Source organism: Phlebotomus papatasi, unplaced genomic scaffold (assembly GCF_024763615.1).
Source record: "Phlebotomus papatasi isolate M1 unplaced genomic scaffold, Ppap_2.1 HiC_scaffold_41, whole genome shotgun sequence".
Classification (NCBI taxonomy): domain Eukaryota; kingdom Metazoa; phylum Arthropoda; class Insecta; order Diptera; family Psychodidae; genus Phlebotomus; species Phlebotomus papatasi.
The window spans coordinates 12,589-24,980 of record NW_026604613.1 but is presented as its reverse complement, the minus strand read 5'-3'; the positions used below and the strand labels follow the sequence as shown (position 1 = coordinate 24,980).

At 41.7% G+C, this 12,392-nt stretch overlaps 1 protein-coding gene across 1 annotated transcript; it reads right to left on the bottom strand.

Annotated features, from left to right (window-relative positions):
* Positions 1–4,518: 4,518 nt before the first annotated feature.
* On the bottom strand, positions 4,519–9,069 carry LOC129809179 (uncharacterized). Its single transcript, XM_055858995.1, has one exon. The coding sequence runs from the start codon at positions 9,067–9,069 to the stop codon at positions 4,519–4,521; it is 4,551 nt and encodes a 1,516-aa protein (XP_055714970.1).
* Positions 9,070–12,392: the final 3,323 nt, after the last annotated feature.

Sequence of the window (12,392 nt, the reverse complement as noted above, 5' to 3'; positions counted from 1 at the left end):
GATTAGCTCAATGATTTCTTTCCTCGAGAATCTCCACAACTTCCTCCATAAGTCGAAAAGAGAAATCAGCATCGTATAAGTGGAATTCCAACAAGTTGGAACATCTTGTTTTAAAGCTTTTGGAAGCTTGGATTGAAGTCCGGATCTTTTAAGATATCTTACGAGCTTTCGGCACTGCTCTACTAAGACCTTAGCATCATCGGTTTGGTTGATCGTATGTTGAACGGTATTGTTAAGGAGGTGGGCGAAACAATTCACTCTACGATATTCTTTCAGTGCACTCACAATATTTGTTCCGCGATCAGTAACGAAAATCAAATTATCTATCCAATTGTAAATTTTGTAATTATGGAGTGCATGAACGATTTCTCTCTTGATATGTTCACCAGTTTTCTTTTCTGAGGATAGTGGACGCACGCCTAGACATCTTTTTTAATATTTTTTGTCCGCAATATAGTAAAATGTTAAGGATATAAAACTTACGTTCGTATGCCTATCCGTCCAAATATCAGTTGTTATTGCCGCACCTCCCATAGTACGAGCAATATCAGAAACCAATGCTCCTAAATTATTCCTGACCGTTTGGGTTAGCTATGCTATATTCCTTGAAACTGTTGTCGGATGGGGCATTGCATTTTCAATTTTTATCGCCTTACCGTTCTTAACTCCCATATCATAAACTGTTTGGAGTAGGGAGGTTAGGCCTTCTCCGAAAACTGCCTTCACACGAATTCACAAAGAGACTTTGTAAGTTTGTTTATATCGTCTCAAAGAGGACTCATATCATCACCAGCGCCTTTTTTGATCATATAAGACGAAATCGCTTTCATCCCAGAGGAAGCTGTTGAATATGTGTGACTTTGAAGGTTTGATGTTCCGGTTTTCAGAGGAATCATAGAGATGTAATATGTCACCGTGGAGATTCCAATGACCAAATAGCAGAGGGTCGTCCGATTGGAAAATTTTTTGATACCAGTGGAAAGTATGACTCTTCAGATGATCATTGGTACTAAAATTATGGAAATCAGACTAATAGTTTGATCAGAATAATTAATTAAAGTGATCGAGACATGCAAAAATTTGCTTCGGAATTACAATGCCCATGTTATTTCTTTTGGAAATTTGCCTGGGGAAGGGTTCAATTTTTATTGCCCCGGAGTTTTATGGCCCTCTCCCATTCTTCTCCGTGGCATTTTTTCCCTCTCATATTTTTCCTACCTGTTTTATGACTTGTCTTTGCCAAGCTAAAGAACTTGGAGATCGGTGATTTTGTAGCGGAAACGCTCATTATTATTATAAAATTGTCTTCCCTATTCCTATTTTTATATTATGTATTTATATTTGTAAGAATCAAAGTGGAGCACTCGTTTTGGTGGGAAATTCACATGTAATAAAAGCGAGTGCGACCTGACGTATTTCGAGTGGACACGCGTTATTAGAAAACCGGAAGTAAACACTGTGACTTGAGGAAAAAGCTTTTATTGCGACACTTGACTTGACTTGACGAACTAATCTGATGAGGGCTGGGCGGCAAAGAGGAAGATGGCAGCATCCTTCGCTCTTTTATAGCCGCGCTCTCAAACCCCCTCCAAGAGGATCTCTTTCTCTCTCTCGGAGCACTCTCTCACATTGACTTCTACATTTTCAGACCTTACACTACACGACCCACTAAAATTCGGAGTTGTACTGCATAATTAACAATAAATGCATCTAATTGCAACAAAGTGGTGTCAGAATTGACGAAGTGAAGTGAATTCAGTGAAGAGTGTTATGAGCAACAACCGTACGAGTTTTGATCTTCGAGGGAAAAAAGTAATCGTGGAAAAAAAACCCGACAAACCCAAAAAGCCAGCCCAAGTGAAGATTCCCCAACAACCCTTTGGAAAAAGCAAGAAGACACCGCGCACACCTCCAAGCGCATCTTCAATCGCAGCTATACCAGAGGCACATACGCAATCACCAGAAGAATTGCACATATCTCCACTAGCATCCTCGCTTAATTCTAAAGATCTCTATTTGGGAGTCACACCTATACTGAAGGAGATTCAAGAGCTCCCAGTATACTTCAAGTTTCCCGCCACCGAAGAGCAAGCTCAAAGCTCTCACCAAACACCACTCGCTGGACCATCAACACAAGAAGATCCCACACAACTCCTGCTCATCGATCTCAATTCTCCGGCAAACACAGCAGATCAGCCGAGTTCATCTTCATTGTAGCAGAATCAACAACAATCAACGAAGCAGACATTGATTCCAAGACCTACGAAGAGACCATCGAATCCACCACCGAGTATACCACCACAGCCACCATCACCACCGCATCCAGATCAACAAAACGACCAGTTACCACCTCAACAAAACGAGATGTCGACCAGCGTGCCATTTCACGAACTCTACAGAGATCTTCCCCGCTGTACGAGTGAGTCCCATGTTATAACTCATTTTTTAGTAATGTGTGGCGGGTTATATTAGTGATATTTTAAAAGAGATGATTTTTCCAAAGACGCGGAATTTATTAGGTTAATTATCGTTAAGTTAAGTCCAGAAGTATATTCTGATATAAAAGGACAAGAATTTTCTCTATATCAAGATTTGCGCGCTGCAATTCAGTCAATAAATGAGCCAGACATTAGCATTGGGGAAGCTGCTTTAGTTCTTCAAAGGCTCACCATCAGACCTAAAGAAAATTTAAGGGCTTTTGGAAAAAGGGTGGAAGAGGCATTACATGCATCTTGCGCTGCACATTGCAATGGGTATATAAACCAAACAATAAAAGAGAAAAATCTCCGTGAAGCCATAGATGTTTTGGCAAATGCAGTTCGAGACACAGATACATGAATAATTATGCTTACAAGAAATTTTAAATGCATAAATTCAGCGGTGATTTTCGCGGAAAATCGTTTTAAATCATATACCAGTGACGAAACAAGAAATCGACAAAGTACTGAAAATTCAAATGATCGCCCACAAAATCAATCATCTTCATTTAATACGTTCAGAAATCCCCAAAGAACTCAACCACATCTAAATGCTAACACATCATATAATATTCAAAATTCTTCTAATAATTCTCGCATAAATCAATCTCAGAGAAATAATAACTCTACGAACTCATCGATAAATAGATCGGTATCCAACAGTACGGTACATAATAATTCTAATCACACTGATAATGATAGATCTCGTAGAACTATAAATCCTAATGAAACAACAATATTTAACCCTCCCGGTGGACAATTCAATTCTACCACTTTCGCAGTAACAGACTTGGCTTCTAATCTATGGAATCGCGAAAATGAGAATGTCCCGGAAAACGAGAGGAGGTTGACAGGTCAATGTTAAATCCTCCTGACGACCGAGATCTTGTAATTGTGCCAACATACTTTATTCCTCAACCGGAAACTCCTCATGTTATGTCGGTATATAGTGTTTTCAAGAGAGACACTGCCGTATTGCGTTTTTTTGATTGACAATGGATCACCTCTATATTTTATTAAATTAAGATCAATGCATCCGAAATTTCCCGTAACGATTTCAGACACCCTAAAAATTGGAGGACTTACTGAAGGTTATGTTGAAACTTTAGGCACTGTGCGATTTTTCATGGGCTTCACATCTCACAAAGAAATGCATGTTACTGGAAAACTACATGTTCTTCCGAGCAAACATTTTCCATTCGACAGAATAATTGGAAGAGATTTAATGTCCTCACTGGATGCCATAATTCATGTGAGATCGCGACTTATCCTTTTTAATGAATTAAAACTGACTATACCATTCTTATCTTTTCCTTATGAAAACTCTCAATCCAGAGTCGTCTGAGACTCATCTCTTACAAATACGGACTCGCAAAAATGTCCATCAACCTCTCAATTGCAAAACGAAGCAATTTCACCAAATAAGGAAGTAGGTCATGAAAATAGTCAGCATAAACAAGGTTGTGAAACCAAAGCAGAAATAAACCATCAAAACAGTAATGGGTACGCTTTTGCACCAACCAACCTTTAGCAAAAATATAAAAACGCACGATAAATTCCTATTCCAATGCAATGTTCCCTGATGCTTCCCAGAGACAAACCTTTAAAGAGAAATTTAAGGAAAATTAATACACTTCAAGCCTAATGCGGCCGAAGGGCAAAAATTTTCTCTCTTGTGCCCCCACAAGCAGGATTGTCCGGAACAGTCGCTGGCCAGATGCTCTTTGTCCTAATCAATCAGCTGATTTTTCCTTCGCCGAAACTCGAAATAAAACACTTTGTTTCACTCAAATTACCCTACACCTTTATTTTCCAGTCCTTTAAAAATAGTTCTCACTGATTTTTAGTTTAATTTAATTGATACTTTACGCGATGAATTTAGATTAAATCTTTTAATAAATTTCACTTGTGCTCACAAAGAAAAGACAGGCGGAAGTGCCTTTGACATATTTTTCAATGACAATTGGCGGTGGCGCCAATGGCCCTGGAATTGACAAATCGATGAATCGATGTGTTTGGGTGGAATTCGAAATCGCGCGCCTTAAGCGCTGCGCACATCATCACCAACATCCTCCCCCGTGTGCTCTGAATGATCTGAAGATTGTTTAGAGCACAGATCAGCATCTTCCACAAACAGGCGTGCCACCTTCGTGATTGGTCTGGTGTACGTTCCCTTTGTGGTCCTAATGGTCAGCACACGGATTCTTCCATCTCTCCCAGGATGAATATCATCCACTTGTCCGAGAATGCACTTGTTGCCCATCTGAGTCTCATCCAGAAGCAGGATAACATCACCGATCTTCACGTTGCTATAGTCCCTTGTCCATTTCGCTCTTTGCTGAAGTGTGTTAAGATATAAGAGACGAAACTTCTTGGCAAAGTCCTGTGTACGCTGCTGGCAATGTTGCCAAAGACTGAGACGGTTTCTTGGTATTTCACTCAGATTGGGATCTGGAGGGCAATTTCCTGGCACCCCTGTTAGGAAATGACCTGGGGTTAGAAAATCTCTCTCGTTCGGATCATCTGACATCATGGAGATGGGACGGGAATTGAGAATGGATTCGATTTGACACAAAATCGTGGAAATCTCCTCATATGAAAGGTGTGCGTGTTGCGAGATCCTTGACAAATGAAACTTCACTCGCTTCACACACGCCTCCCACAATCCTCCATGGTGGGGGGCTCGACTTGGGTTAAAATGCCAATTAACCCCGCTATCCTGGGTCCTCTCTGCAATTTCTGATTGAAATTGTTGTTGACGGAAAAGGATTGTCAACTCCTTCGCAGCACCTTCAAAATTTGTACCGCAATCCGAGTACATATCTCGTGGGAGATTCCTCCTTGCCGCAAATCTGCGGAACGCAGCCAAAAATCCCTCGGTTGATAGACTCGTGACAAATTCCAAGTGTACGGCCTTCGTGGCCATACACACGAACAAGCAAATGTAGCCTTTCTCCAGACTGAGATTGCGGGTTCTCGATGCTCGCGGTGCTGAAGGTCTGTATTGAATAGGCCCAGCATAGTCTACTCCTGTGGCCTGAAATGGCCGGTAAAAATTCACCCTACTGGTTGGGAGGTCCGCCATCAACTGCTTCAGGGGTTTGGGATTTGCTTTCGTACATCTCGGACACTCGTGACACACCTTCCTGACCATATTCCTTCCTGAGACTGGCCAGAATTGTTGACGTATAGTGTTCAGAAGCACTAGTGGACCCGCATGAAGCTGTTTCAAATGCTCCCGTTTCACAATAAGATGAGTCAATTGGGATTTTGGTAGCATTATTGGGTGTTTAGAGGGAAAAGGCATATTTGAATTTTCTAAGCGCCCTCCTACACGAATGAAACCGCTATAGTCAACAAATGGAGCCAGAGAATTTAAGTGTCTGAAGGAAGAAGTGATGGTTCTTCCATGACGCTGAAGCTGTTGAGCTAATTTTGGAAAGTGCTCCGTTTGATCCATGAGAATTAAACATTCCAGTGCCTTTTCCAACTCCGATGCAGATGGTGGACCGGAATTCCTACTCCCACGAGTCAGGAATCGTAAGCAATAGACAATGATGCGTTGAATTTTGGATAATGAAGAATATCTCTTGAGAAGCCGAGATAAAATGGTAGAATTTTCCTCCTCCGGTGACGCTACGTCCAACAAAACAGCTGCATCCTCTTCATCACAATTGTGCGGAGAATGGAAAGGCTGAGGCCACTGAGATTCAGGCTGAAGCAGCCATTCTGGACCATGCCACCATAGCGATGACTCCTGAATCTGCAGTGGTGAAGTACCTCTGGAGATCAAATCAGCGGGATTGAAGTGAGTTCTGACATGACGCCATTGAAATGGTGCGGACACCTTGCGAATTTCCTTGAGTCTACGTCCCACAAAGATCTTATAATCCTCAGGATCCCCATTGATCCAATGCAAAACGACCATTGAGTCGCACCAAAAATGGATTGACTCCAAAGTGAACTGATCCTGGACCTTGACTACGAGCTCTGTAGCAAGAAGAGCTCCACAGAGTTCTAATTTTGGGATGGTCAAGGAATTTATGGGAGCAACTCTGGATTTGGCGATAAGCAGATGTGAAGCAATTGTTCCAAAGCTGTCAGTAGAGACCAAGTATAACGCAGCACCATATGCTCGCTGACTGGCGTCACAAAATGCATGGATCTGAAGTTTGGAGGGTGACGCAATGATTAAAGCACAACGAGGAATGGATACTTGGTCTAAATGCTGAAGTTGACGGACAAACTCCTCCCATTTTTTGAGTATATCCTCAGGCAAAGGCTCGTCCCAAGGTTTTTTCAACTGGTGCGCATCTTGTAACAGAATTTTGGTCACAGTAATCGCGGGTCCGATGAGTCCAAGCGGATCAAACAGTTTAGCGATCGCTGAAGCCATTTTCCTTTTCGTTCCACAATCTTCGCTAGGGGAAATGGGAGCACGGAAAGAGAATGAATCCAACTTGGAGTTCCAACTGATCCCCAATGCACTTGTGGTAGAATCAGTGATGTGCACAGTATCGGGAGTAGATTCCTCGGAAAGTTCTAGATCAGAATGGTTCGCCTTCCACTTCGTGATCAAGAACCCACCACTCTTCAACACGTGAAGCAATTGACTTTGGATGTCCTTGGCTTTAGCAACAGACTCAGTGGACATGATGGAATCATCCACGTAGAAGCAATTACGTAGAGCCTCTGCAGCCAAAGGATGGGAGTTTTCGCACTCCTGTGCGAGCTGAATGAGAGCACGTGTAGCTAAGAAAGGGGATGATGCGACCCCGAAACATACACGCGTGAAGCGAAAGTCTCTAATGGGCTCGGACTTGTTTGCACGCCAAACGAAACGATGAAAATCCGAGTGGGTAGGATCCAACACTAGTTGCAAATACATTTTGCTGATGTCTGCTGTCATAGCATAAGGGTGCTGTCTGAACCTCAACAAGATTGAACACAAATCGGGTTGTACCGTTGGGCCCACACGCAAAATGTCGTTCATACTTACGCCTGTGCTAGACTTCGCACTCGCGTTGTATACTATGCGAAGCTTTGTAGTGGCTGACGATTCTTTGACCACGCCATGATGGGGCATGTAAAACACTGGACCTTCAGGATACTCCCTTCCCACAGGTTCAATCCACTCCCTTTCCAATTGATCATTGATGACTTGTGAGTATAAAGCATGAAAGGAGGGATTTTTCTCGAACTTCCGTTCTAATGCCAAGAATTGCCGAACGGCAAGGGGTCTTGAATCGCCTAGCACGCGAGGATCTTCCTTGAATGGAAGCTGTACCACGAATCTTCCCTCAGAATTCCGACGATGAGTTTCAATGAAGTGCTGCTCCGCTGCCCTTTGATTGTCCGTGAGATTCTGCTTTTCAGACATACCTTCGACCTCCCAGAATTTTCGCAAAGACTCATCTAAAGCACTAACATTCAAGTTGCATACTTCTGGGGGAGGAATAGGTTCATGTTCTCCCACAACGACGTGTCCGAAAACGGTCTCTTTCAGAATTGGTAAGCCTGGACCTAACTCCCTAGTGTCCTCCAACCAACTAGCCCAATAATGATTCCCAGAGAGAAGCAAGTCAACTGGTTTTTGTGAATGCCATTTGGGATCAGCCAGTTTGACATCGTGGGGAATACGAATTGAGGAAGTGTCTACGGACCAATTGGGAATATTTCCTGACACTTTAGGCAAGACGAAACATTTGAAGCTGAAGCATGATTCCGAAGTTCTGGAGAAAATTGTAGCGTAAACGAAATACCTGGCACGGCATCTTGATTCATTGACTCCAGAAATCGAAAGATTTGTCGGATGTTTCGAAAGATTCAGACGATGGTACAGATTTGAGGTCATGATGTTGACCTGGGCACCCCTATCCAATATGAGTCGGCATGGAATTGTATCTCCTGTTGATGTGAGGATGTGAACTAAAGCAGTGGCGAAAAATACCCGCGGAGGGGACTCAATCTGTTCACAACGAGAAGCACACACACCAACAATGGCCGAGGAATCCTTGGATCCTTTGGCATTGGTGCCTGATTTATCTGAAACTTGGGTCCCGGAAGAACCAGCAGGACTTGGGTGACCCGAATTTGACGCATAATGATCATGCAAGAGTTGATTGTGTCGCCCTTGACACTTGATGCACTTGCGGAATATGCATGTATGCGTGAGATGCGACGCGAAGAAATTTCGGCACAAACTAAGGGCTTTCACTGTATTGAAGCGCTCCCCCGGTGACATATCCAGAAACTTAGGACATTTGAAAAGCGGATGGGGAGATTCTTGGCAGCATTTGCATGCTGAATTTGTGGTGGAAGCCATTAGAGCCGTGGCTTGTTTCTTCTGAAGCTTATTGTGAGCAGAGCGTGAATTATTCTGAGGAACTGAGGAGGGATTTGAAGACGCTTGTGATGCATTTTTGATATCGACACACCTCTGGTCCAGAAACTTGGTAAAATCGGCAAGAGTGGGGATCTCATTTTTACACTCTCGTCCCCAAAGGACACGGGATTCTGAGTCTAAACGATCGAGGCAGTATTGTATCAACCACGGATCTCTCTGAGGGATTTTCATTGCATCCAATGCCATGGTACATTCCGTAAAAATGTTAGTAATTTCATGGATGGCTTGAGGATTCGAGGCACTGACACGAGGCATAGCATAAAATGTTTTAATATGTTCTGCTATAATATCGTTTTTCTTCTCAAATTTATCTTGTAGGATTTTCCAAGCGACTGCGAAATTGTCGTCTGTTATGCTGAGGCGGCTAATAGCGGAATGAGCGTCTCCTTTTACCGCGGACAATAAATAATCAAGTTTTTGAACATTTGTGATGTTAGGATAATTTATCACTGAAGAGGTAAATCTGTCCCTAAATGATATCCACGACGCGAATGTTCCGTCAAATGAGGGCAAGTTTATTTGGGGCAGTTTATTGGCAGGAGGGTGTCTAGATTGAGAATTATTTGTACTTGCTGTGTCCGTAAGCGTGGAGAGTAGCAGCTCCATCTGCTGGGCATGACGATTCTCCGATTGTTGCATGAATGAGAGCATCATGCGGCCAAAGTCACTTGAGGCATCCCTGGCTACCCTGGAGTCATCACTTTGATCACTTTGGTCTGGCGCCTCTACAATGAGTTGCTCGAGGATATCCACAAGCTCATCACATCGAGCAAAAAAGGCTGCTTTGTTCTCAATCTCAGTTGTACGCTCAGCTTCGGTAGGCTGATTATCGATGATCTGGTCCTGAGTATTTGAGTACTTAACCTTCACAGATTTGACCAGGTTAAGCTGCGATGTGAGATGCATCTTGTAGCCTATGAACTCCTTTTCCTCATCTGTGAGACCCTTGACGTAGTTCTCCACCCGTGTCACAGCTGACATCAAACCCCCTCGACTTTTGTATAGCATGATGGACTGAATGATGAATGAAGAACCTCTGCGCTGGTTCTTGAAGGGTCGAAGGGACCAAAATGGGTACGCTTTTGCACCAACCAACCTTTAGCAAAAATATAAAACCGCACGATAAATTCCTATTCCAATGCAATGTTCCCTGATGCTTCCCAGAGACAAACCTTTAAAGAGAAATTTAAGGAAAATTAATACACTTCAAGCCTAATGCGGCCGAAGGGCAAAAATTTTCTCTCTTGTGCCCCCACAAGCAGGATTGTCCGGAACAGTCGCTGGCCAGATGCTCTTTGTCCTAATCAATCAGCTGATTTTTCCTTCGCCGAAACTCGAAATAAAACACTTTGTTTCACTCAAATTACCCTACACCTTTATTTTCCAGTCCTTTAAAAATAGTTCTCACTGATTTTTAGTTTAATTTAATTGATACTTTACGCGATGAATTTAGATTAAATCTTTTAATAAATTTCACTTGTGCTCACAAAGAAAAGACAGGCGGAAGTGCCTTTGACATATTTTTCAATGACAATTGGCGGTGGCGCCAATGGCCCTGGAATTGACAAATCGATGAATCGATGTGTTTGGGTGGAATTCGAAATCGCGCGCCTTAAGCGCTGCGCACATCATCTCCAACAAGTAACATTGTTAAAAATGCCCATTTCAAAAAATATGAAAATTGCAACATGAGCAAAACCGAAGGTCATTCGTTTTTATTAAAGCCTAATTCTGAAACTTTTGTTGAGTTGGCTTTTCCAAGCAATTCACCACAAATATGCAAACATCGTAATTTTGACAATGATTATCAAATATTTGTGCCAGAATGCATAATTCTTCCTGTTAATAATAAAGCCAAAATTCCGATAGTCAACAAAAATAATTTTCAAGTTGAAGTTCAACCGTTTCTTCCAGATGTTGAACCTCTTTCAGAATTTCATGTCTATAATCTAAATTCCGTATTTCAAAATGATTCTACGAATTCTGAAATAAGAACAAATGTAATTTTGAACCAAGTTAATTTGAATCAGGAATTAACTGAAAGGCAATTCGAACAATTCCGCCACCTATGCGGACAATTTAATGAAGTCTTTCATCTCGAAGGTGACAAACTTTCTCATACAATAACAGACGAGTATAAAATAGAAACGATACCAGGTTCTGCTATTGTAAATGAAAAACCGTATCGCATTCCCTTTCATCAAAGAGAGGAAGTCAAGAAAGAAATTGCGAAAATGATAGATAGTGGAGTAATAAGGCACAGTTTTAGTCCTTACAACTCTCCACTACTAGTAGTCAACAAGAAACCGGATCCTAATGGCGCGAAACGTTGGCGAATTGTTATCGACTTTCGAAAACTAAATGAAATTACGGTTAAGGATCAACATCCTATAACCAACATAGATGACATTTTCGACCAACTAGGAAAGAGCCTATATTTCTCAACTTTGGATTTAGCATCTGGCTATTTCCAAATGAGAATATCAGAAGATAGCAAACACAAGACAGCATTTAACGCTGTAGGCTCTCATTTTGAATTTGAGAGATTGCCGCAAGGTTTGACATCGGCTCCCGCCGCATTCTCGCGGATGATAAAAAATGTTTTAGGAAACTTATTAGAGAATCACTGCATGGCTTACTTGGATGATATTGTGGTTTATTCAGACACAATTGAGAATCATTTTCGAAAATTAAAGGCAGTTTTTTAAAGATTCCGCCAACACAATCTCCAACTTCAACCACAGAAATGCGAATTCTTTAAGACCGAGTTGTCTTACTTAGGTTACTGAATATCTTCCGAAGGATTGCTACCTGATCTCGCCAAACTTAAATCAGTAAAAGAATATCCAGTTCCTTTAAATGTAAAAGAAATTAAATCTTTTCTAGGTTTGACATCATATTATCGTCGCTTTATCCCCAATTTTTCTTCTATTGCACAACCCCTTACAAACTTAACCAAAAAAGATATCCCATTCGTTTGGACCTCGGAATGCCAAAATAGTTTCAATATTTTGAAGGAAAAATTAATTTCGCACCCAATTTTAACTTTCCCAGATTTCACCCAACCGTTCACTCTCACAACCGATGCAAGCAATTTTGCCATTGGTGGAATTCTTTCCCAAAATGATCGAGTAATATCCTATGGGAGTAGAATTTTAAACAAGGCGGAATAAAACTATTCCACAATAGAAAAGGAAGCTCTTGCAGTCTACTATTTCTGCAAGTACTACAGAGCTTACCTTATCGGAAGAGAATTCACAGTGATAACAGACCACAAACCTTTGATGTGGATGTACAGCATAAAATAGCCTGATAGCCTAATGGCATTCTTCGTTGGAGACTGAAACTTGAAGAATTTAATTTCAAATTCGCTCATAAAGCGGGTTCTCAAAATTGCACCCCAAATCCCTACAATTTCCCCACCAATGCCATTTATTTTATCTCAAGCTATCACTGGACGCGAATTAACAACTGTCGATGAAATTAAAGATGATCTATTGGAACATGCT

Excerpts from the sequence above, each read along its gene's own strand:
- LOC129809179 (XM_055858995.1), bottom strand. The coding sequence starts at position 9,069 with ATGGCATTGGATGCAATGAAAATCCCTCAGAGAGATCCGTGGTTGATA.